This window comes from Peromyscus californicus, unplaced genomic scaffold (assembly GCF_007827085.1).
Source record: "Peromyscus californicus insignis strain IS unplaced genomic scaffold, ASM782708v3 Scaffold_6__1_contigs__length_162567912, whole genome shotgun sequence".
NCBI classification, from domain to species: domain Eukaryota; kingdom Metazoa; phylum Chordata; class Mammalia; order Rodentia; family Cricetidae; genus Peromyscus; species Peromyscus californicus.
In genome coordinates this window covers 75,320,803-75,345,930 of record NW_026294584.1, presented here as the reverse complement: position 1 = coordinate 75,345,930, position 25,128 = coordinate 75,320,803, and the positions used below count along the sequence as shown (strand labels likewise).

At 41.4% G+C, this 25,128-nt stretch overlaps 1 protein-coding gene across 6 annotated transcripts in view; it reads right to left on the bottom strand.

Annotated features, from left to right (window-relative positions):
- The window catches only part of Abcg2 (ATP binding cassette subfamily G member 2 (Junior blood group)), a 117,007-nt gene that overhangs the window by 33,869 nt on the left and 58,010 nt on the right, over positions 1-25,128 (bottom strand). For 2 of the 6 annotated variants that reach the window (XM_052720626.1, XM_052720625.1), the window contains one exon: positions 2,070-2,285. In XM_052720626.1, the coding sequence (XP_052576586.1) occupies positions 2,070-2,266 (197 nt within the window). In that variant the 5' untranslated portion in view covers positions 2,267-2,285. The other 4 variants (XM_052720631.1, XM_052720630.1, XM_052720627.1 and 1 more) reach the window with 4 other exon arrangements.

Below are 25,128 nucleotides of genomic sequence, written 5' to 3'. Positions count from 1 at the left end.
GAGCAAGAATACAATCCTAGCTGTCCCTTTAACTATACAAATGGAACTAAAAATAAGAAAAAACAAGATTTGCTTCTACTTTACTCGTCAAGGGGATACTAAGACAATTGCTTCCTCCTTTGCTAATGTGCATGCCATTCTACCATAAGCACACTGTGAAGCCTGGAACACATGATACACTCAGTGTGTATCCAGTCATTACCTGCTTGAAGAGAATCACAGGGGACTGACAGAAAGGTTCAGTGGGAGAACACTTGTGTAGCATGCACAAAGTTCTAGGTATAATCCTCAAAATTATAACACACATACACACACTCACAGAGTACCATCTCACAGTATGTATTGTACATTTATTAAAACAGTCCTTATTCTAATACTATCATCTTTATTTTTCAATACAAATGTGAAGTGACCAGCGGTGTGTGTGTGTGTGTGTGTGTGTGTGTGTGTGTGTGTGTGTGTGTGTGTTGGGGGTATTGGTTTTGAACCCATAGCCTTGCATATGATAAACAAGCCACCTACCACTAAGCTACATCCTAACTCTTACATTATTATACTTCAAAAAAGTATCAGTTTTTCGTAAGTCAGTTCTACCTATGCATGAACAAATGATAACAGCTTTGCACTCAGAAGACCTCTCCTTTTTCCTTAGTTAGGATTCACTAACATAAGAAAGAACAACAAAGGAGGCATGACAGCAGGTTTGACCTCATGGATAGAGTTGTAATTCTGCAATGCTCCTGGCCTCAGGCCAACCAGTCTCATGACCTTATTTTCTGCCACCTACATCTGAAAATTCTCTCCCATATGTTGTCATTTTCATGCTTTCTGGAGGAAGCAGGTTGGTATTAACAGAAAGAAAATGTGTGTGTGTGTGTGTGCGCGCGCGTGGGTATATGTAGCTGGTTCCATATAGGCCTGCAGTTACACTGGATCAAAGAACTTTTAGAGATGCTCCGCAGCCTGGGAGAAGACAGAAAAGAAGAGCAGCTATCTTAACAAACCCAAATTCATTTACCATCCCCATAATGGTAAACTAGAAACTCAACTGTCTAGAAATCAGGCAAAGATTAGCAAGCCTGATGTCAACCCAAGAGGGAGTGGTGATGGGTTCTACAGAAATAATCAGTTACTCTCCATTCTAGGTCCTACTTTAACACCATGTTCTGAATATAAATTCATTGCTTGGTGAAAGGACAAATATCACAGATTACCAAGTACTTTTAAAACAGAACATTAAGTTGGATCCCAAGTCCTCATCACTTTGGGCTTCAATTATATAACCTCAGCTAAATCAGAGTTACCTTACACTTTTTTTCTACCTTTGTATTTTTGAAACAAGGTCTCGTGTAGTTCAGGATGACTTTGAGCTTCTGATACTCCTGCCTCTACCTCCCAAGTGCTGGGATTACTTGCAGGCACAGGGTTTTATGTGGTTCTGGGAAACGAACCCAGAGCTTTGTGCGTGCTAAGCCAGGACTCTACAAACTGAGCCATATCCCAAGCTCCTCTACTTGTCAGTATCATGGAGGGAGAGTACTAAGGAAATCCTTGACGACTACAATCTGCTTATAATAAATAAGTCATTTATTAAAACAGGTGTATTTGAAAATCAAAGGACTTTCAAATTATATTGCATTTCTAACTTCTTTCTACCAGAATATAACAGACATAAAGTGTACACATATTAAAAAGTATATCAGCAGGTCTTCTGTTTCATAGACTGGAAAACTAAATCTGAGGTTACAATTATATCATTACAATCAACACACTATGAATCACAAAGTTAGATTTCTACCACTAATACATAAGACTTACTAGTCATAACAAAATGCTACGTTAAAATGTTCAAAAACATGAGACCATTTTTTAAAAAGTTTTGACAGTTTCTTTGCAAGTAAAATATATGCCTAACAAGTGATAAAGTAATTTATGTCCTAGTTTAGACACAAGAAATAAAAGAATGTGTTTCTATACATAGGTACAAATACATGAAGTGTTCACGGTGACTTGTTGCAAAGGTCACTGTAGGGAAATACAACAGTCTCTTAAAGAGCTTATACACATACTTGATACCCGAGAGTATTTCTTTCTCAGCCGTCTTCCGGACTAGAAACCCAGTTTTCACTTTCACTCGATAGGTGATGTTATGAAAACTTAACACATCTCCTGTAAGCGTCTTCAGGTCACTTGAGTTCATTCCAGGAAGGCCATTGGTGTTTGTCTGTGACATTGGTACTAAAACGTGGTCATTACTGGAAGACATCTTTTCGATTTCTGCCTTCCTACAGAGGGAAAAGCAACAGTAAGTTAACAGTGTGAATAAACGAAATCATCAACACAGATAATGGTACTTTTAAAATAAGTCTTTAAACTGCTCTGTAATTTGTAGATTCTTTTCAAATGGACATCCTTCTCACAGCACTGGGATAATAACCACCTTAGATCAGGTAATAAGGAACAAACATAATTTCAATCACCTCTACTCCCACTAACCATCAAATGCCTGTGAAATAAGACCTTGGGTAGTCAACTGAATATGAGAAGTACTCAAAACTAAGCAATCAGAAAAAAAGATGGGTAAGTTTTCATCCTGTCTGGCTTTAAAAGCATATAACAAAACTTAACTTCAGACTACATGGTAAATACCTTATCAGCTCATCTTATCATTGTTTGAACTTAGTGTTTATAACATTGTTATTAGCAAAATGGGCTTAGCTGAGCAGTCAGACTCAGGAGCATTTTCTCTGACTGGTTATTTTGTCCTTCCCAAACTGTCTACAGTGACAAAATCATAATGAAGAAATTTAAATTCTAGGACAACTTAGAAAATTGTGAATTATTATTAACTACTAACTACATCAAATGAGCAATTAAAAAATTCAAGACTTTAAAGCAAAAAAATGAGACTTAAGTTTACAAGTCAAGTTTAAAATGTTTCACAATGCACACTATAAAAAGCCGCTTAAACGTGGGATTAGACTAAGATCTTCAGGTTAACTGAGCTTATGAAACAGATTTAACATGTTATGTTTAGTAAACATACTTTTCATGTTTAAAAAACATAGACCCATGAAGAACTTTCTTTCTGCTTATTTTTCATGAGTTTTATTTCACGTGTATAAAATTTATACATGCAGACACAGGAGAGAAAGGGATGGGGGAGCTGGACTTACTTCATTGCTGCCCCCATAGGAGTTTGGTTCCTATGAAAATTATGCAGGAAACATTCAGGATTAAATTTAATGATGAAATTTAATTATTTAATTTAATAGTGAAAAGGGTCACCGTGGAGGAAAAAGAACCTCCAGGTGGAAGAACTTCAAAAAGGGGGGCGCTGTGGGAAAAGGACTAAGATAGTCTGTCACACATCTAACTAGAGACCTGGGAAGGGAAGGGAGGGGAAATAGAGAATTAATATTTAAAGAAATTCTGGACAGTATTTTCCCAAACAGATGAGCATGCCAAGTCTCAGAATGAAGTTCCAAAATCAACAAGCAGGACAAATACAAAGGAATTCAAAGGTGTGCCAAGGCAAAACTGGCCAGAAGCATAATCTCTGAATAACATTTCTACACCCCAAACTTAGCATCTACCAATCTCTTCATTTTAAAAAGTGTATTAGCACACCAAAGAATGGCCTGTAAGACACACAGGAAAACACCTGAACATGATAAACAATAACAACTAGCCAAAGTTCTATTCTCCTGAAGCATCAAAATGAAGGCACAAGGGACGGAGAAATTTTACAGCTTTATGCTAAATATTTTGTAAATCTATCCACATCTACAGAAACCAAGGTATGTCAAAGCAAACACACCAATCAAATCTCCTACTGCCAAGCCCGGTGTGACCAGCCACTGTGGCCACTTTCCGTCCTTCTCCCAAACACAGTAAAGGAATCAAGAACGTATCATTTGACTCAAGTTGGCCACTGCCTCAAGATGGAAATGAGACTTTTGTGAGAGTTTCACTAATAAAAGGCTTGAACTAAAGAACCTAAGGAAGATCATCCACGCAGCAGACAATGATCTACAATAGATAAACTGGTAACAACATCAGTATCATGGCCTTTCTCCCCTTCTGTGTTGTTGGTTGTTTTTTCTCTTTTGGGGTGCCCACCACCCAGCTCCCAAATAAATCACACACGGAGACTTATTCTTAACTACAAAAGTCCGGCGTTAACTCGGCTTGTTTCTTGCCAGCTTTTCTTAACCTAAATTAACCCGTCTGTCTTTTGCCTTTGGGCTTTTACATTTCTCTATTTCTGTATACCTTTCTTTCTTACTCCGTGGCTGGCTGTGTAGCTGGCTGGCTCCTGACGTCCTCCTCCTGCTCTGGCTCCTCTTCTTTCCCTCCCAGATTTCTCCTATATATTCTCTCTGCCTGCCAGCCCCGCCTATCCTTTCTCCCGCCTTGCTATTGGTCATTCAGTTCTTTATTAGACCATCAGGTGTTTTTGACAAAGTAACACAGCTTCACAGAGCTAAACAAATGCAACATAAACAAAAGTAACAACCTTAATATAGTACTCTACAACACTTCTGCCACCTCTCTGAGGGTCGACTGGCATCACTAATTCTCGTCCTCTTGTTTTCTCATCACTAAGACCTCACTTTTTGTTTGTTGTTGTAAGTTGGGCATTTTTCTTCTCTATAGCCTGTTAGATTAACCTGTTTTGAAAATAAGAATTTTCTCTTCTTTACCATACTCTTAATCAAATACCGCTTTCTAATCAGAGAGCAAAACTTGTTTTACATATGATGAAAAGTACACACAAGTAGGGCAATACACAGGTAGATTCTGTCCTCAGTCAGATACAGTTGCCCACTTGTTCACCACTGTACATGCTGGCAGATGCAGGGGTAGCCATGGGTTAAGAGTTCAGAGCTGGACCCTTACATGTATTTTCCTACACAAACATTCTTGCCTCTGGAGAGACAATCTCTGCCTCAGCCACAGTGCCACTAGTTAAGTGGCCTAAACTACTTACTGATATTAACGTCAAGTTAACAACACTGACAAGGAGCTGAAGGCCTCAAGTCACTTTGGGGTAATTCCAACTTATAAATGGAAAAGAAAAAAAAAAGATATAAACTGTGGCTTTTAATTTCAAAATTTATTTCTTGCATTTAAAATGTCTTCTATTGACCAGTGGTTCTCATGTGTCCATCATCTGACACATCCACCTTCAAGCATCTGGCACTGAAAACACTCTAAGACTACTTAGTAATATAGGTTTGGAATCAGCCCAGTGACACAGTTCCAGGCCTTCACATCATGGTAGCAGTGACCTGAGGACATGAGATAGGGAGAGACCTGTATAAAATGTATGTCCTGGCTAGTTTTATGTCAACTTAATACAAGCTAGAGTTATTTTGGAAGAGGGAATCTCAATTGAAAAATTTCCCCCACCAGAATGCCCTGTGGGCAAGCCTATGGAGCATTTTCTTTCTTGATTGATGATATGGGAGAGCCCAGATCACTGTGGGTGGTGTTGCCCCTGGTTAAGTGGTCCTGAGTTATATAAGGAAGAAAACGGAACAAGTCAGGAGGAGCTACACACCTCCAAGGATGCTACGCCAATTCCTGCCTCGTTCCTACCTTGGATTCCCTCAGTGATATACTTATAAGCTGTAGCGTGAAATGAATCTCCTCACTAAGTTGCTTTTGATCCTGATGTTTTATCACAGCAACAGAAACCCTAACTAAAACAGTACACACACACACACACACACACACACACACACACACACACACACCCCATACCTGAGGCTCATAATACTAAATGTGGTTTTAAAAGAATATTCTGACTGTTATATGGTGAATGCTGAAAAAAGCTTAGGAGGTAAGGGCAGAGATAAGGGCCAGTTAGTACAGAAAGGTAGGGCAGACATGCTTGCAAAGGGAAGTTGCATATGAGTATTACCAGAAAGGACCCCAGGTTCTAGGACTCAGAGAGATGAAGTTTTGTTAAAACCAACTAACCATGAACAAAACTCTCCTGGATGGCCAAATTGCCTTACCCTTTTTGAACCCTCCTTTTGAAAAAATATATTTCCCTTGAGTTTTTTTTCTTCTTTAAGATTTTATAACATTCTCTCTCTCTCTCTCTCTCTCTCTCTCTCTCTCTCTCTCTCTCTCTCTCTCTCTCTCTCTCTCTCTCTCTCTGCCATTTGTGAGCAGATGCCCAAAGAGGCAAGAGGGCAATGGATCCTCTGGAGCTGTAGCTAAAGGTGGTTGTAAGCTGCCCAAAATTGGAGCCAGGAACCAAACTCGGGTCCTCCAGAAGAGCAGCAAGCACTCTTAACTGCTAAGCCTGCTCTCTGGTTCCTTAAGTTCTATTTATTTTAAATTTTATTTTATTAAAAACTTATGTGTATGGTGTTTTGCCTGAATGCATGTCTGTGTACTACGTATGTGCCCAGTGCCAAAAGAGGACAGAAGAAGGTGTTGAATCCATAGGACTGAAGTTACAAATGGTTGTAAATGAACAGCCATGTGGATGCTGAGAAGGTCTCCAAGAAGTCCTCTGGAAGAGCAACCAGTACTCTTAAGCACTGAGCAATCTCTCTGCCCTCTTAAAAGCTGTTTTAGGAAAGGTAGAAGCCTTTCCTCTTACCATTCCATATTAGCTAAACCCAGGGAATGAAACCAACAACAAGCTGAGGGTGTAACTCGGTGGTAGAGCTCAAGCATAACATTCTGAGACTTTTAAAAAGCAAACTGGGCCAGTAAGTTGTTCCAGTGGGTAAATACATTTGCCACCAAGCTTGACAATCTGAGTTCAACCCTCTTATCACAGATGGTGGAAAGAAAGAACCAACTACTACAAGTTGTTCTCTGACCTCCACAGGTACTCGGGTACTATGGTTCACACACAAAAATGTGTACATGTACACAGAGACACAATAAGATAAATACACGCAAAAATGGGCAAATGAATAAAAAACCAAATGAGAATTGGGGATATGGCTCAGCGAGTAAAGTGTTTACTGTTAAACCATGAGGACCCGAGTTCAATTCCCCACCAACTATGCAAAAATGTGAGGGATGCCTATAATCTCAGCACTAAGAAGGTGGAGACAGGAGGATTCCCTAGGGCTTTCTAGCCAGTCCAGCCAATTAGCAACCCCAAAGTTCTATGAAAGACTCTGTCTCAAAACAGTAAGAGCAGGTGAGCAAAATCCAACATCAGTCTTTGACCCCCATACATATGCCTGCATGTGTATAGGCATACACAGGAACATGGACACATACAAAAGGACAGATAAAAGACCCATTAGCAAAAGGAAAGGGGTTACTATTTATGTACATCTTCTACACTGGGTCTCAGCCATATATATATATATATATATATATATATATATATATATTCCTGGAACTAAATGGAGAGGATCACACAAAATTTGGCAACAGTAAAGGGTACCTGTAGCTAGAGAGCTAGAGTTTTCCTGCCTGGCCCACAGTCAGGACAAATCTCTCTCACCTGCCAGTCCCACAGCCGCTCAGACCCAACCAAGTAAACACAGAGACTTATATTGGTTACAAACTGTATGGCCATGGCAGGCTTCTTGCTAACTGTTCTTACAGCTTAAATTAATCCATTTCTATAAATCTATACCTTGCCACATGGCTCGTGGCTTACCAGCATCTTCACATGCTGTTTGTCATCGTGGCAACTGGCAGGGTCTCTCTGACTCAGCCTTCCACTTCCCAGCTTTATTCTCCTCCTTGTCCCGCCTATACTTCTTGCCTAGCCATTGGCCAATCAGTGATTTATTTACTGACCAATCAGCAACACACTTGACATACAGACCATCCCATAGCAGGTACCTGAATAAATTCAAATCAAAATCAAACACATATGAATCTATAATTTTTCCGGCAGAGTTCCCATGTCTCATCACATAACATATGCCCTCAGCATTGCATATGCCGTCACCACACATGCTGCTTAAACACCTTGGCTTAGATTTGACTACTGTATGCCATAAACTGCAAAAAAAAAAGGTACAATTTTACTACACAACATTTTCTACTCCTAAAAGTGAGCTAGAGAGATGGCTCACAAAGGAAAAATTAGTTTTCTCCAACAGTCTCTCTGGGGATACACACCAGGCCCCACGCCCAGTAGCAGATGTCCAACATAAAGAACTCAATGGCCATTGGAGGTTCTTTGTGTCAAATAGTTTCTCTGGGATTTTTTTTAAACCTTACAGGTCCTTTGTGTACATATCATGGTTTCCGTTTTTTTGTGTGTTTTTATGGGATTTGTATGTGTGTCTGTCTGTGTCTATATGTGTTTCTTTTCTTCTGCTGGTTTGTTTTGTCCTATTCTGGTTTGGTTTTTATTTTATCTTATTACTATTATTATTTTTAGATGTCTGTTTGGATCCTAATGAGAGAAGGAAAGGTGATGGATTTGGGTAGCTGGGGAAGGAGGGAGAAGCTGTGTGAGGGGGGGAACTATAATCAGAATACACTGTATTTTTTTAAAAAAATCTATTTTCAATTAAAAAAACTGCCTGTGCTTCTTTCCCCTTCCTTTGTAAACAATCAGGAGACAAGCTGTAAGGGAGAATCAAACACTGTCCATCAGATACAATTCACCTGATGCATATGGAACATTTGAAACAAATAATGTGACTGAGAAATTCAGACTTACTTAATTTCAGTTCAATTTCTACATATGATGCTGAACTGGATAATACAAGTCTATATTATTTATTGTCTTAGGATATATTTTTATTATTAGGTTACTTATCAACAATTTTATAAAGCCATAAGTTTTTCTATATCTTATATCAAATAAATTTATTCCTAAGCTTCTAAATAGTATAAAATAGGGCTTGCGAAACAGCTCAGTGAGTAGTTGCTGCCTGATAACCTAAGTTCAGTCCCGAGATCCCACATGTTTCAGGGAAAGAACCAACTCCAAGTTATCCTTTGGCCTTCTCGTGTTCACTGTGGCATGCACACATGCATACACACACTCACACATGCATGCAAACACTCACACCTGTTTAAAAAGTTTTAAAATAGTATTATATTTCCTTCAAAATTATCAAGTGCTTAAATGAAATTTAAAATAAACATTGCCCAGGTAACTGCTACATTCTTCTGGCTGAGAATAACAAATCTGTAACATGAGCAACGTTGAAAAGAAACATGTCTGTTTTCATACTTCTCTGAAGTCAGTCTTTTTCCTCATGCAAAACAAATAAGGTGAATCCCAAAGAATTAGACCTGATCTCTAAAAAGAAACTATAAAACTTCATGAAGCACCACATTTGTTATTCAAGTGAGTTCCATACTATTTTGTTCAGTATTTCAAATACCAACAGGACAATAAAAGAAAAGCAAGATCAAGTTAAATAGCTATAACCCTTCAAAGCATCCTCCAAAGGTCTTCTTACAGTCTCAAAGGTCACTAATTACAGGTACAAGTATTTAAGTTACAGCTTTAACAACTTAGCCGAGGTCACGGTGCAAGACCGTTCTTGCTAAGGTCTTTACCCTCAGCTATCTCTTATTCATATCTGTAAATGCAAGACTCCTACTCATGCACGTATTTCCTTTAGATTACACGGCAAACCTACAATTTCTAGAAGTCAGGCTCAGCAGTTAAATGCACTTGCCACCAAGCCACATGCCCTGAGTTCAATCCCGGGGACCCATACAGTAAAAGGAGGGAATCAACTTCCAGAAGTTGTCATCTGACCTCCACATACACACACACACACACACACACACACACACACACACACACACACACACACAATAAACAAATGATAAATGCACAAAAGTTTCAATTAAAAACACAATTTCTAAAAGTTGGATTTTGTGAGCTACATATGTGGACCACAGGAGTTCAAGGAGAGTCTGAAGGTACCATGGGACTCTATCTCATAAAAGCGAACAACCGAAGCTAGGCTGTGACACACCTATAATCCCAGCACTTGGGAGGGAGAAGGAGGATCAGTAGTTCAAGACTACCCTCTACTACTTGTCAGTTCATGGCCAGCATGTACTACAGGAGACAGCTGTCTCAAAAGGACAAAAAAATTAAAAATATAAATCATAATTCCATAAAAATTGAATTTGCCAGCAGATTATAGCTACTAAAAAATAAGGGACCTAACAACATCTATTACTTTTGGATCCTTCAGATCTCCCCATACCCTATTCTCAATGGTTCCTATAAATAAAAGACTCACAATGTGCCACAGGTGTTAATATCACTCGCCGACATAGTAAAAATGAGAAATATTATGGTTGTTATTACTAAACTACAAACAAAATAACACAAATGGAGAAACTTAGCTCCAGATGTGTGAATGGTAAGGACAAACCCTAAACAACACCATCTAAGCACTCTAACCCGAACTGGCATCATGGGAAGCTGAGCAGCAGTCAAAGGGGAGTGACCACAGAATTGTAGATCCTGAGATCTAAAGCAAAACCAAGAGAACCAGGCAAATGTGAAGCTGAGTTTCTGAATCCGAATTTTACAGGAAGCTACACAGCATGGAGTCTATCACCCAATCCTTCCTCAAGAGTCTAATATGTGTCTAATACATCTCTACTACATTAAGATCTGTATTCCTGTTCACTTCCAGTTTATAACTCAATAAATGTAATCACAATCAGATGTCAAGAAACATAAACAGAAAATCAGAAGTCAACCGCAACACTGTTTTTCAAAATTATGAAGCCTACATTAGTAAATGTATTTTAAATCAGGTGTGTGTTCCACAAAAATCACAGTGGCACCCGTAATGACAGCAGGAGAAACCTCTAATCCATGTGCACATGGTTTCAAATCCCATAATGCATTGTGTGTGTGTGTGGGGGGGGGGGGGGAGCAGTCCCTGCAAGCCCGAGGCAGGAAACAATCAGGGGGAGACTAAGAATGAAACTCAGGTCAGCACAACTTTAGCCAGTGCTGGGTCACAGCTCCCGAAGTCTGATCAAGTGGTTTATTCGTCTTACATTTTAAACACAGGAAAACACTGGGGGAAAGTTTCCACGGGATAAATATCACAACAGAGCTTTTGGTTTGGCTACATCAAAATTCCCTTGCCATGCGCATCTCTTTTAGCAAAGCACCTCAACCTTTACCCTAAGAATAAGTTCTAGTGACTGACAGACGGTGCTCAGGGTAAGGGTCTAGGGAGGAAGGATTTGTACTAAACGTAAGATGGGGTCTACTGATTGAGAGGACTGCTCAGGATACTGGGGGATTCCGGCGAAGGCTGACTCCATAGAGCGGCGAAGGATCAGGAGATTGTTAGAAAACATCCCCCCCCCCCCCCCCCCGGCCTTCTGGGAGAACAGGGTCACTTCCTTCCTTTGAAGAAAAAAGCCGGTATGTTTAGCAATTCTAGTTTTTAGTGTTTTCTACCAGCTGTGCCCTCTATAACACATCACGGTGGTACTGCTGCACTGCTAGCAGGGACAGAGTAAATAAGTATTTGAAATTTAACTCAACTCTTTGCTACTATAACCAACAGGTTAAAAAGCACAGAAGAAGAGTGTCTCAAATTCTGGGTATGTTACATTCTATTCTGAACTTGGGTGGGGGGGGGAAGCACAGGAAATAAAAATATTGCCAAGGACATTTATATTGAGAAGGAAGAAGCAAGATTAAAGACTTGTCCCAAGATAACACTCAAGAGGAAAAAGCTTCATAACTGATGTAAGGACACTTTGAAAATCTCAGGCTCTACACAACTTCCTTTCACATCCATTCAGTTATTATTCGGTATGTGACTTAATGAAGCTACATAGCTAACAAAATACTCCTGGTTCCTTCTCAGAATAATAAGCAGAAGCTAATGTGTGGACTATATATTTTATAATACTTATTAGGTCAGTATTTAATTTAAAAACTGGGCATTCACTTAAACTCCTAAATCTTGCCAGTTTTATTTCCTTCTCAGAATTTCCCTCGTGGATTCTCAAGCAGGAATCCAAACTGACGACTGTGATCAGGTCTTATCTAGTAGTAGTCTGTGTGGAGATCACATAAGAGAGGGCACCTACTAGCATGCACAGAGGCACAGGGTCCTGGATTCCATTCACAACATCAAACAGAGGCTCAGAGGACACTTGGTACCAAGAACAAACTCGGTTTTTAACATCATCCTAAATAAACATAATCAGAGCACCAGGTTTGAGACATGACAACGAGCCTATACATTGGTGCGATACCAGAGGCAAAGGAAATACTTCCAAAAATGACGGGAGAGGTGAATATATAAAAACAGCATAGCGTCAAACCTGGCATCAAAAACTAGGACAATCTGGACAGCAAATCAAACAGGGAAAATATTGGATTATGGCCCGACATACAAAATAAAATTCCCTGAGTCAGTACTGACCCAAAGAGTTAATAAGCGAAGGAAAGGTACACTGAGCTGCTCCTTGGAGAAAAAAATTTGGAGACACAGGGGTGAAATTCCTTTTAAAACATATCAGTAAAACAACTACAATGTGCAACATGTTCTGCAACTGTGTGCCAAAATCGCTGAACAGAAGTTTAAGAAGAAAGAGGATATACACAGTTCAAGTGTGTCTCCCAAGACACATCTTATTTACAGAGAGAAAAGTGAAATCCTTCATCAAGGGGATTACCATCAGTGAGAAGACATATCAGCCTCTCATACCCTGGTATACTGACGGGATGCACTTAGGCAGGAACTTCACTTTTGTGACATTGTCCTCCCCCCAAAAACCAGAGTATCAATCTAGTCCTGAGAAAGTATCAAATACAAAGGCAGTGCAACGTACATATGCATGGATTAATGGCTTCTCTAGTGTCAAGATCAGGAGTAAAATAAGGCTTGTTTTGTATACTGGAAGTGTTAAATACATTGGAAGAAACTAAGTATATAGCAGCCAACTATGATGTGGCAAATTCAGATGAACCTAGATCAAAACAATGGAAAGCCAAGAGAAAGTGAAGTGGAGTACCCAGAGACCACTACTACAGTACTGTACTAACATTAGATGATTAGTTCCATCAGCTCTGTTAGAATTACGCAAGTTATCACACTGCTCTGGACTGGACTGTTGCGTTGTCTTGCAACCTTTTAGTAAGTCAACATATGCTTCAAAATTAAGACAAATAAGAAAATAAACAACATTCCTCAATGTTTATATGGAAATCATAATCTTTTTTTTTCTTGAAAGCATAATCTTTGATCTTGAAGATATTTTAAATTTAAATTTGTACAACTCAGTCAAGGCTGTATTTTTGCCATGTACTGTTTCATAAAAAAAAAAAATACAAAAACATTTCTTGAAACATATACATTTGAGTAGTGAAGTTGAGATGAAGTCAGTCATGAGCCCCTCCTGGAGCCCATGCTACAGGGAATGCCTTTGACATTTAAAGGGGGAGTAAATCCTGGCAGTTCATTGCATCTTTTCACTTTTAGAGTAAAAGAATTAAGGAAAGGGTGGCAACTGTTTTTGGTGTTGTTGTTAAAAAGCCATTTGAATAACCTCAGAGTAAACCAGTTATTAAGGGTAAGTATTTTTGACACTAGGGGATAATTACTCTGCTTCCACAGGTGAAACTCTGAAGCAAGATTTTGTACACGTTCCTGGGGGAAGGGAGATCTGTATCTATACCTGGAATTCAAGACATATTGGCTTGCTTGCAGATTTAGGGAAATTAACTAAGTAGCTAATCTGGAATGGATCCACGGCCTAAGGTGGCCACTTATTTGCTGTGTAAATCAGTACCACACATGCCAAATAAATTTTACATCTAGCTTAGATTTGAGGGTGGAGGTGAATGAGAAGGTTGGTGTGAATTAAACTGTACTACTAGATTTAGTCATGACAAGTTAAGCTACTAGTTCTTAACTAAAAGTAATCTGTTGCTTTATAATTTCTGAAGTACACATTTTACTTGAAGTATTTATCCTAGGTGGTATATTGGATATTGGATATATAAAATATATAGTTTCTCTTCTACTACACTCTCATAAAAATGAACATTCCTGTAACTGAATTAGAGACAGGCACACACACCAAGTAACCTTCCAGCAAACACCAGCTTTGATATCCAATAATTCAACTGTATTCTATCTCTAATTACTTGGTCATCAGCTAAGGGCTCAGTCCCATTAGACGGCCCCTATTTCAGACATCCATCCAAGTAGTAGGTTGTCACCTATACTTCTAAATGACTGGTTATAATCATGCTTCCCATAGCCTCTCTTGGGTTGAATAAATATAGATAACTTTACGGAATGCAGGGAGACACTACTTAAGTTTAACAGAGTATCAAGATACTGACAGCAGAGCATGGTAGCATTTATTGGCAAACCCAGCAGTTGGGAGGGAGAGGAAGGGGAAATAACTAAAAGTTCAAGGCCAGCCTGGTCTACATAGAGCAAGTTCCAGGCCCACAACAGCTACATAGTGAGACCCTGTCTCAAAAAGCACAAAATAAAACAAAAGGATAGATGTCATAAAGGACACAGAGGAATGACAAGAAAAATACCTACTCTCAGAGACGTCAGTCAGGGTCTTCAGCTTTTATCCTGTGGAGCTGAGAGATGGCCCAGGTAAGTCAATCTTTCTGTCCAGATATTACTGCTTAAGAAGTTTTATACTGAACCACCAGTCCCCTTCCTCCCTTTCCAGAGGTTCACAGGTGGAGCTAAAAGTTTTAACTCTCTCATCACTAGTCCTTTCTGAGGTCAAGTCCATCCTAAGGCTACCCAGGAGCCCCACCCTAGGCCAGCTCACTCATTTAAACTGTAATGTGAATGAACTAGCTACTCTGGCTGGGGTTGGGGTGGGGGTGCAACCCGATGATGAATGCTGGGACACGAAATCTCAGAAGATGCTAAGGATTCAGGGAGGTCTCTGACTGGGATGAAGCAAAGATCAAATATATTTTTCTACCACAGTAACATCATCTCCGTGTATGGAACAGGATGAAAGGGGCAGAGAGACTATAAATCTAACTCAGATCACACGATGGCAAAACAAAGAGCAGGGTCTCTTAAGACTTCCTACCACCGTAGGTGCACACTGAAATAATAGGGATATCTTACTACCCCAGTTTCTACTCTTCCTGTAATTGTATTCTTTGTGTTTATTAATAATAATTTTTAGAAACAAACTTTTAGTTATTAAAAGCAAGAGGCTGCAACCACAAGTAAATTTTAAGGTTAAAAAGTCAACCTAAATTAACTTCTATCAGGGTACCAATTTAATGTCCCTAGAGCTGTGTTATCTAAAATAGAACCCACTAGCTATATGTGACTTGAAATGCGAATAGTGTGAACTAAGACATGCTGTATATGATACAGCAGATTTTAATTAGTATAAAAGCTACCTCAATAGTTTCATAGTGATTGCCATTTTAAATTATATTTAATATAGTATTTTATACACTGTTATGTACAGAAACAATCTTTTGCAGTTTCTAAACATCATGTTGTCTTCTTTGAGCCTCAGAACTATAAACTTAGCTTGGCAAGAGAGGATGTGAGCCGCTGATCTGCTAGAACTGGGTCCCCAGCACTTTAACTTTTTTCCAGGTTGTGTGTGACTCCACGTGTTTAATACTTACATAGTACAAAAGCTTAAACAACTAACTCATTTAGCATTTCTAGTGACACGTCAGACAAAAATACTAAATGTCCACAGCCCAACGTACTACTTTCCTGGAACTTCAAATGACCATCCAGGAACCCATCCAGGGTTCCTTCAATAAAATATGGATCTTCCTAACTCCTGTGTTCCCTGGTCTCAAGAAGAAATTGCCATACAGATATGAAGTGACTTATTTAATGGTAGAAAAGGATTGGCACTGTTTATAGACCCAAGCTCGGTCTACGTCTCCCCATCAACAGTCTCTTCTCCTCCCTGCATGCCTTGATAGTGAGCTACTAAGGACTTGCAGGATATATAGAAAATACACATTCCTGGACCGAGGAGAGAGCTCAGTCAGTAGAGTACTTGTAAACATTCGGACCTGCGTTGTAATGCCAGTGCTGGTGAGGGAGCACTGGGCAGAGACAGCTGATAGGCCAGCCACACCTACTTTGTGAGCTCCGGACTAGCATGAGACGCTCTCAAAAAACAAGGTGATGGCCTGAAAAAGGACATGTGAGGTTCTCCTCTGCCCGCCCCCAACACAGTTAGGTGAGGGTGGGGGTGGGGAGGATGGAGGGAAAGAATGGGAGGGGAAACAGTAAGATAAGGAGAGACAGACAGGCATGGTGAACACTGATAAAAATTCAGCAGTCTTTTTCTCCTGCAACTCTCGATTCCCTTTCCTATAACTGTGTGATTAAAATGCCGACCCAGCAGCTTGAGTGCAAGCCTGAGAGTGGCTGGCTGTGCAACACACTTGCATGTAGGAAGCCCTCTAGGGCACACTGAAGTCCACTCCTTGCAGTTAGTCCAAGGATACAAAGATTTTAAGTCAACCGAATGGAATGGTGCATGCAAAGTGAAATATTTTCCTCTTCCTTTAAAATAACTCTGTCGTCTCTTTCTTTCCATCCCTTCTTTTCTCCAGCCTGCGGTCTAATCACGGTGGCCCAGGCACCAGGACAGATGCCCTTAAGGACAGTTAGGTTCACAGAGCCCTCGGGGAGCCTTCCTCTTTCTTCGTAAGACATTCACCTAGAGTGCCTTCAAGAGAGAAGTCACAAAGGTTGTTGCTTTCCTCAAACTTAATTTTTAACCTGCAGGGTAACTTGAAGATACAGGACAGTTTAAATTACCTGATGCTACTAAGACTAATTTCTAGCCATATCCCCCGGCTCAATGGTCACAAATCCAGAGGACCAACCCATGTTCCATAGGGTCTAATCTCACCAGGGTTACCTTTGCTCTTCCTGAGAAAATTACCATACTCATTAAGATTAATCATCACTGGAGCAGGAGAAATACTTTTGGTCTATCCCTAACCACTCATCTCTATTTTACTTATTTATTTTTGGGTTTTTGTTTGTTTGTTTGTTTGTTTGTTTGTTTTTTTCTAGACAGGCTTTCTCTGTGTAACAGCCCTGGCTGTCCTGGAACTCACTTTGTAGACCAGGTTGGCCTCAAACTCGTAGAGATCCACCTGCCTCTGCCTAAAGGTGAGTGCCACCACTGACGATCTCATTTCTATTTTAAACAACTGGTATACTACCACCATTGAATATCATTCCCTAAATATTTCTTTTGTCTTCATAAGTAAATTAACTATGAGCTCAAAATCTGATATTCTCTCAGCTTCCCAGCCAATGGTGAATAACTGAAAAGCAAAGACGAAAATAATAGAAGACTTTAACTAGCCACAGAAACTTCCAGTATTATTTCCGTAACTACTGCAATAAGTTGGTTAATTTTTTAAAGTTAATTATTAAAAATCAAGAGTGCGGTGTGATGGTGCCCTGTAATAGTCCCAGTGCTGGAATGGCTGAGGCAGGAGAATTATTTGGGCTCAAGTTCCCAGCCAACCCGGGAATCACAGAAAGACCCCTACTCTGAAAACACAAGAAGAAAAGGAGACAACTGAAAAGAGTATTCGGAATGCATTACATCCACATATGAAATTGCCAAAGAGCAAAATGGAAAGCAAAGGCAAATAATAATAATAATAATAATAATAATAACAACAATAACAATAAAAGACTCAACTATTCACAGAAACATTCGAAAGGGAGCCCAGTAACAAGACACCTAAAACTGACAAACTTTAGGCCCCGGGGGTGGGGTTAAGAACAGACTGTTCAGTCCCCTGGAAAACTTCTCCTTCACTTGTAGTACCGAGACTCTCGCTCTGCAAGTTTAACCCATCCATCCAAGAGCAATTACCGTCTCCAAACATTCGGAGCAAATAGGGGTTGGACTTTAGCCTCCCGCCCTGGACCGCAGACCCGCTATCACCGCCCAGCACAAGTTTCTGGAGAAATGACTGAACTACTCCGTTCGTATTACGCCCTACTCACTTTCAGAAACACACCGCACGGTCCCCTCGCCCGCCCGCCCGCACGGCGCCAAGCACACTCACGGGGCTTCCCTGCCGGCCGCTCACCTCGCTGTCCCGGGCCGAGCTGCAGCCCCGCCGCCCAGACCCGCTCGCTCGCACGCTCGCCCGCTCGCACGCCGACTTGCACACGGCCGCCCAGAGCGTCTGCTCGCCCTCCACCGGCGCCCGAGGCTCCGCCGCAGTGACGTCAGCTTGCACCGCCCGGCCGATCGCCGGCTGGTGAAGCCGGTCGTCCCAGGAGCGGCTGGACACACGTGGGCGGGGGGCTTCCTGCGCCACTGAGGCGGAGAGCCCGGGTCAGGGTCATGGCGGAGGCGAGCCGCTGCCCTGAGGTCAGAGGCCTCGAATGAAAATATACTCCTACTTCCTTCACCTTTGTGAATTTCGAGGAACCACGAGATACTGAGGATGCAATTTTAGGCAAATTACTGTATTGCAATTGTGGCGGGCTGGACTTGGTGTGGACTTTCCGGGGATTTATGGAGATGGGGTAGATGGCCTCCTGAGGAGAGGAAGGGGCTGGATTCCTTTCTAGTTTGGGGACTTTATCAGGCAACTGGCAAGAGCAGGAAGGATCCTGTGCTAGAAGTTGGGGGCTTCTCTTAGGTGGATATACCGAAGACTAGAATGGGGTGGGTCAATGCCTTAGGAAAAAAAAGACGTATAAACTGGAAAACACCAAATTCATCTCTCATGATGGTGAAACTTGCTACATCCAGATAATCCTGAAAAGAAGCACCAGCTAAGCTTCAGTCTTAGGGTTTCCATTGCTGTGATCAAACACCCTGACCAAAAGCATCTTGGGGAGAAAAGCGTTTTGCTTAGCTTCCACACCACAGTCAATCATTGAAAGCAATCAGGACAAGAACTCAAACAGAGCAGGAACCTGGAGGCAGGAGCTGATGCAGAGGCCATGGAGGGGTGCTGCTTACTGACTTGCTCAGTTTGTTTGTTTGTTTCCTTTTTTTTTAGAACCCAGGACTACCAGCCCAGGGATGGTCCTATCTGTAATGGGCTGGGCCCTCCGAGATCAATCACTAATTTAAAAAAAAATGTCCTACAGGCTTGCTTACAGCCAGATCGTTGTTTTATATATATATATATATATATATATATATATATATATATATATATATATATATATATATGTATTTTATTAAAATTTTTTTATTTCCTTTTACATACCAACCCCTGTTCCCCCTCCTTCCCCTTCTCCCACGCCTACCCCCATCCCATCCCCATCCCCTCATCAAAGAGGGTAAGGCCTCCCTTGGGTAGTCAACACAGTACAGCCAGATCTTGTGGAGGCTTTTTCCCAACTGAGATTAAGGTCTTCTCAGATGAATGTAGCTCTGTCACGTTGACAAAAAAAAAAAAAAAAAAAAAAAATAGCCCAGTTGAATCATTGTGAACTTGACACACCAATAAAATACTATTTAACAATACTCTTTTCTTTTTTGTTTCCCCAAGATCTCATATTAATAGTGACAATATAAAACATATTACAAACTTAAAAGTCGGAATTTACAAATTCAAACAAGTTAAAAATTGCTTCTTTTTTAATCCAAGGTCTCTTAACTGTGGACTCCTATAAAGACAAAATAAGTTCGGCCCTTTCTTACTCCAAGAAGAAAGAACCAGGCACAGTCACAATCAGATCAAAACAAAACCAAAGTCCAACCATGTCAAGCTCAGTGCCAGACTTCTGGGATTCATGTGAGAACCACGCATGATCCTCTGGATTTCTCCAAAGGGCTTGCCACAGCACACACAGCTTGTCTCGTAGCCTCAGGTCTTCTCCATTCTAGGGCTGCTGCTGTCCTTCCCAGTCACCCCACGGTGCTGGTATCTCCAAAATACTGGGGTCTTCTGCTGCAACTGAACTTTCACCAGTAGCTTCTCCCGGGCTCTCTTTCCAGACTCCAGCCCAGCCAACCGGTGTCAAGCCTCAGCTGCTCTCCAGGAGCCTTTCATGCCTTCAAAACCAGGACCACCTGGTAACTTACAGTACCAAGTTCTGCTGTCAGCACTGGGTACAACCTTGGCTGCCTCCGGAAGACAGCTTCCATGCTCCGGGGTGCTGAAACACTTCCCAGTAGATTTCACCTCAGTGATGCTGGTCTCTTCTTAATCACCACTAATTTCTTAGCTCTAGCTAAGCAGCAAGTATCCATTGTCTCAGCAAAGCAAAGGTTTCATTCAGTGGTTCTGGTATCTTGTTAATTTTAGTTGATTTTTCAACCCCAGCTTAAGAATTAAGAACCATAGGTTCTTAATTCAAAATAGCAAATGGCCCAAACAGACTCTTTGAACTTCACAGCAATCCATGACTCTATCTAGCCAGGATAACTACTAACAGTGCTACCAAGAAAATCGTGGGTCCCTTTTGGGTTCTTAGTTTCCTTGGTTTAGAAATAAATTAAAACAAAACTCAAGGAAGTTCAAGGAATATGACAATTAAAACAAATGGGTTAGGCAAGCTGAAACCGTGGCATCTGTGGCTAGCAGGGAGAGAAAAAGCCATCCCTTTTTCTGTGGCGGTTACCAAGCAGCCACACTTGTGGAAGGAGGGGATGGAGTGAGACCCAAGGTGTCTGGAAAGACATGCTTGGACTTTGCCAGTGCCTGAAAGAAAAAGAATGAAGAAAGGGGTAAAGTTCAACAATATTTACAAGAAAGAAGCTCTATAAGGGACTGTACTGATGAAGAGAAGCACTTCTGCTCACGGAGAACAGCTGAGGCTTGGCATTGTGTGGCTGGGCTGGAGTCCACGAAGAGACCCTAGGAGAAACTATTGGTATACATTGTCTCCTTAAGGGAGCAGTTATTCCTCCTGTCTACTTGGCAGAGCTTAGGATAAGTAGAGGGATGGTTGATCAGCCCACCTGGATTAACTCTTACGGGAGGAGATAGTAGTATGTAATGATCTAATCTTTGGAGCAGATCAGAATGTCTTCACCCAAGGCCCCATTCTTTTGACCAAGAAATAGCTTTGCCTCAATAGGCCTCAACAAAGCCAAGAAGCCTCACCTTTTCATACGCTATCTTAAATTCCAAGGTGACAACGCTGACATTAACTTTTCTAGCTTACCCAAGGAAATGGGAGGAGGCGGGTTCAAAGTCAACCAGGACTTCACTGGCCTTCAAGCCTGGCAATGGCTGACGAGCTACCAAACAACAGTCTCATCTTGGGTCAGTAGCAAAACAGGAGTTCCCCACACTGCACCCCTAATCTCAGGCCCTAAAGGATACAGGTGCAGTGTTTCTTTTCTGTCCTTTTTGTTTGTTTGTTTGTTTAATCACTGTGTTGTTTTGTGCTCACACTATACATCCCAAACTGGGGGTGGGGGGCGGTACATGCCTCCCTCCAACGCCTGAGGAGTTCCAGAAGCTGATGCCCCTGAAGCTGGTTTTAAACCTTCCATGGGTGCTGGGAATTGATCTCATGTCTTCTGCTAGAACGGTATGCATTCTTAACTGCTGAGTCATCTCTCTGCCTCCCCTTCAATTATTCTCAGAAACTTTTTTTTTTTTTTTTTTTTTTTTGGTTTTTCGAGACAGGGTTTCTCTGTGTAGCTTTGCGCCTTTCCTGGGACTCACGTGGTAGCCCAGGCTGGCCTCGAACTCACAGAGATCTGCCTGGCTCTGCCTCCCGAGTGCTGGGATTAAAGGCGTGCGCCACCACCGCCCGGCGATTCTCAGAAACTTTTAAAATTTTTATTTGAGGAAAAGAAATGCACGATTGACTTCTACAAGGGTCATATTAGCAGTAAAATATTTTAAACAGGAAAAATTGTAGTTCTCATTAAGAAACAAGTTTGTATAAACTTCATCCCTGATAGTGTGAGGGTTGCTGTCCTTTGGAAATGAATAACTACTATGGCTGGGTACACACTACGGTTTTTTGTTTGTTTGTTTGTTTGTTTTTGGTCACTGGGGTACAGGGTCACCTTTTTGTGTCTTGGTCTTGTTAATAAAATAATTTAAAAATGGCCCCAGGAGGGAACTCAAGGATGACATCAGTGGAGTTAGAGGAAATGACAGTCCAGGCAGCTGGAGAGCTCTGCACCTATCAGGAGAGAGGTGGAAACAGTCTGCTGTTTGGAGGTAGAAGTAAACAGCCAGGCTCTGTGTTGGACACCTACATATCCCTGCGCGGGGGAGAGGAAGAACTCAGAGACAGTGAGTGTTGCCCCCAATGTCAGGGCAAGCATGTGATCATCCTGGCAGGAATGACGATATTCTAGTGACACCAGTGACACTCCCTTTGACTGTCAGACTGTGGAAACAATGGTCCCCAAGACATTGGAATTTCTTCAGGAATCTCATTCTGGGAGTAGGAAAAGGCTGAACCCTGAGGAGACTGCCCATAGTTCTCCCTATGAGATCCCAGACAGTGATGGGCCAGTGACGGGCAGGACTACACTTGACCAGGGCTACTAAGTTTCGCTTACCTTTCCCCCTTCCACTCACATCTAATCTTCGTGTTAGGACCCCAAAGATGGAACTTGGGAGGCAGATCACTGTTTTTTTTGGGTTTTTTTTTTGTTTTTTTTTAATCTTTCCTATGTGGACACATTGAATAAATTTCCTTTCTCTCCTTTTCATTCTTGTTTCTTTCAAGCCTGGGCGGCCCAGGCTCTGTCTCTATTAACAAGCAGACTTAAGACTTCCTCTAAGTCCAGGATATAAGAGATGGAAAGAGTGGGGAAGAGAGGGGCTGGAGAGATGGCTCAGTGGTTGAGAGCACTTGTTGCTCTTACAGAAGATCTGGGTTTGGTGACTAACAGCCATCCATAGCGCCAAGGGACCTGACATCCTCTTCTGAACTCTCAGGGCACCAGACATGCACCTGGTACACATACATACATACATACATACATACATACATACATACATACATGCAGGCAAAACATTCAAACACATAAAGTAAGAATTAAATCTAAACTATTTTTGAAAGAGCAGGGAAGGGATAAAGTTAGTTTTCTGAATCAGAACTCAGAAAGGAGCCTAACTCAGAAAACGAAGGGCCAAATATGAGGCAAGGGAAGCACCTGTTATCTACATCAAAAGAATATTACCAAATGCTGACCAACCTACTGGTAAAGAGGGTCGCTGAGCTCACCAGCAAGTATGAAAGCAGTCACATTGACCGAGGGGCTTTGGAGTATATCATTACATCTTTAGAAAGATAGTTATTTCTTTTTTTTAGCATGTCCTCAGGTGCATCATATTTTTCACTTTTTGTCTGCATGCTGGTCTTCAGATCGTAAACTGAGAAATTCTTGTTACAGGTGATCTCAGCCCTGCTGAGGCAAGGAGAGCACCTGCTGCCTGTATCACAAGGAGATTATCCAGCACTGACCAAGCTCTTGGTAAAAGGGGCTACAGACCAGCAAGCACTTCGGAGGACGTCACCATGCTGCCAGGAGGATACAGACCATCAGTCACACTCTGTTTCCGAGGATTTCAACATGATGCTACTCATGTGTTCCAAAGGGAGTGGTGGTGCCTGTGCTAGACTTCCAAGGATCCAGGTTTCCAACAGGGCTTCTCACAGGACTGAGAGCATTTGGGTTGACATTAATTCTGTAGGCAAGTATGTTTCTCTTCAGTATCACTCCAACTTAAAAAACATAAAATAAAATACAGAAAGACCAGTTCTATGCACAATATTGCTCCCATGGTTTTATTTATAGCTACCAGAGACTCCTGATGTACTTGGTAAAAGTTTTCTATAATGGTTTAAGTGATGACAATTTTTTTTTTGAGTCAGGTCTCAGTGGAGGTGATTGAAAAGTCCCCCCCAAAGTTTCATTGTTCAAGGGGGATGAGGGGGGAGGGAGGAGAATGGGTGGGGGTGGGGTCGGGGGTGTATATCTAGAAGCTATCCTGGGACTCACAGAACATATTTCTTTGGTTGTCAGATGTGCCAGAACATGTGAGCAGGCCAAGAGGTCAAGCTTTTAAAAAAAAAAAAAAAAAAAAAAGAAAAGCAGAGCGATATCACTTCCCTTTGGGCTACCATGTGGGATCGGGAATGTGGCCCACGTGTTAAAGGCTTGGCCCTGAGTTTGGTTCTGTCAAGGGAAGGTGGAAACTTTAAGATGTGTGACCCATCAGAATGCACTTAGACTATCAAGTCATGTCTTTGAAGAGGCTATGGGGACCTAGGCTCTCCCTGTTTCTTTGATTCACAGATGCCATAAGGAAAACACCCTCCTCTACCACACCCTTCCATAATGATGTACCATCTCAGGACAGGGCAAAAGGTACCGAGACCAAGCAATCTTGGATTGGAAACTCTAACACCAGGAGCCTTTGTTCCTTATAAGTTGATTACCCTAAGTATATTGTTATACTATCAGAAAAGTGATTAACACGCTTAGAAAACAGAATAGAAATGAAATGAGGAAAAAACTGTGTATGGATGTGTGTGTGTGAGAGAGAGAGGGATAGAGAGACAGAGAGAAACAGAAAGAGACAGAGAGAGAGAGAGAGAAACAGAGACAGACAATGAAAGAGATAGAGACAGAGAAAGAGAGACAGAGACATATATATATATATATATATATATATATATATAGAGAGAGAGAGAGAGAGAGAGAGAGAGAGAGAGAGAAACAGAGAGACAGACAGTGGAAGAGATAGAGAGAGACAGAGAGAGACAGAGACAGAGAGTCAGAGAGACATACAGAGAGAGACAGAGAGATGCTGATCCAGGGCCTTAACATACCAGTGTCGCTGTCACTGTGCTATTCCCTCGGCCTCCTGTGTAGCTGAGACCACATATGTCTGCTACAGCACCTGGCTGGCTATCCGTAAACTGTGGCAGGAGGGAAATGAGTCAGGTTGTCTCTTCCTAGAGTTAAGTGGTATTTTGTTTTCTAGTTTAATTCTCTTATACTGTATGATATGAGGGCAGGTGGGTACTTGCAAGGAGGTCAGAGGACAATGTTTAGGGATCAGTTCTCTGCTTCCATGGATGACAATTTTTTTTTTATTTTATTTTTGAGACAGGTCTGAGATAGCCCAGGCTGGCCTCAAACCTGATATATAGGTAAAGGATTATTTTGAACTTCTGATTGTTTACCTCCACCTTCCAAGTG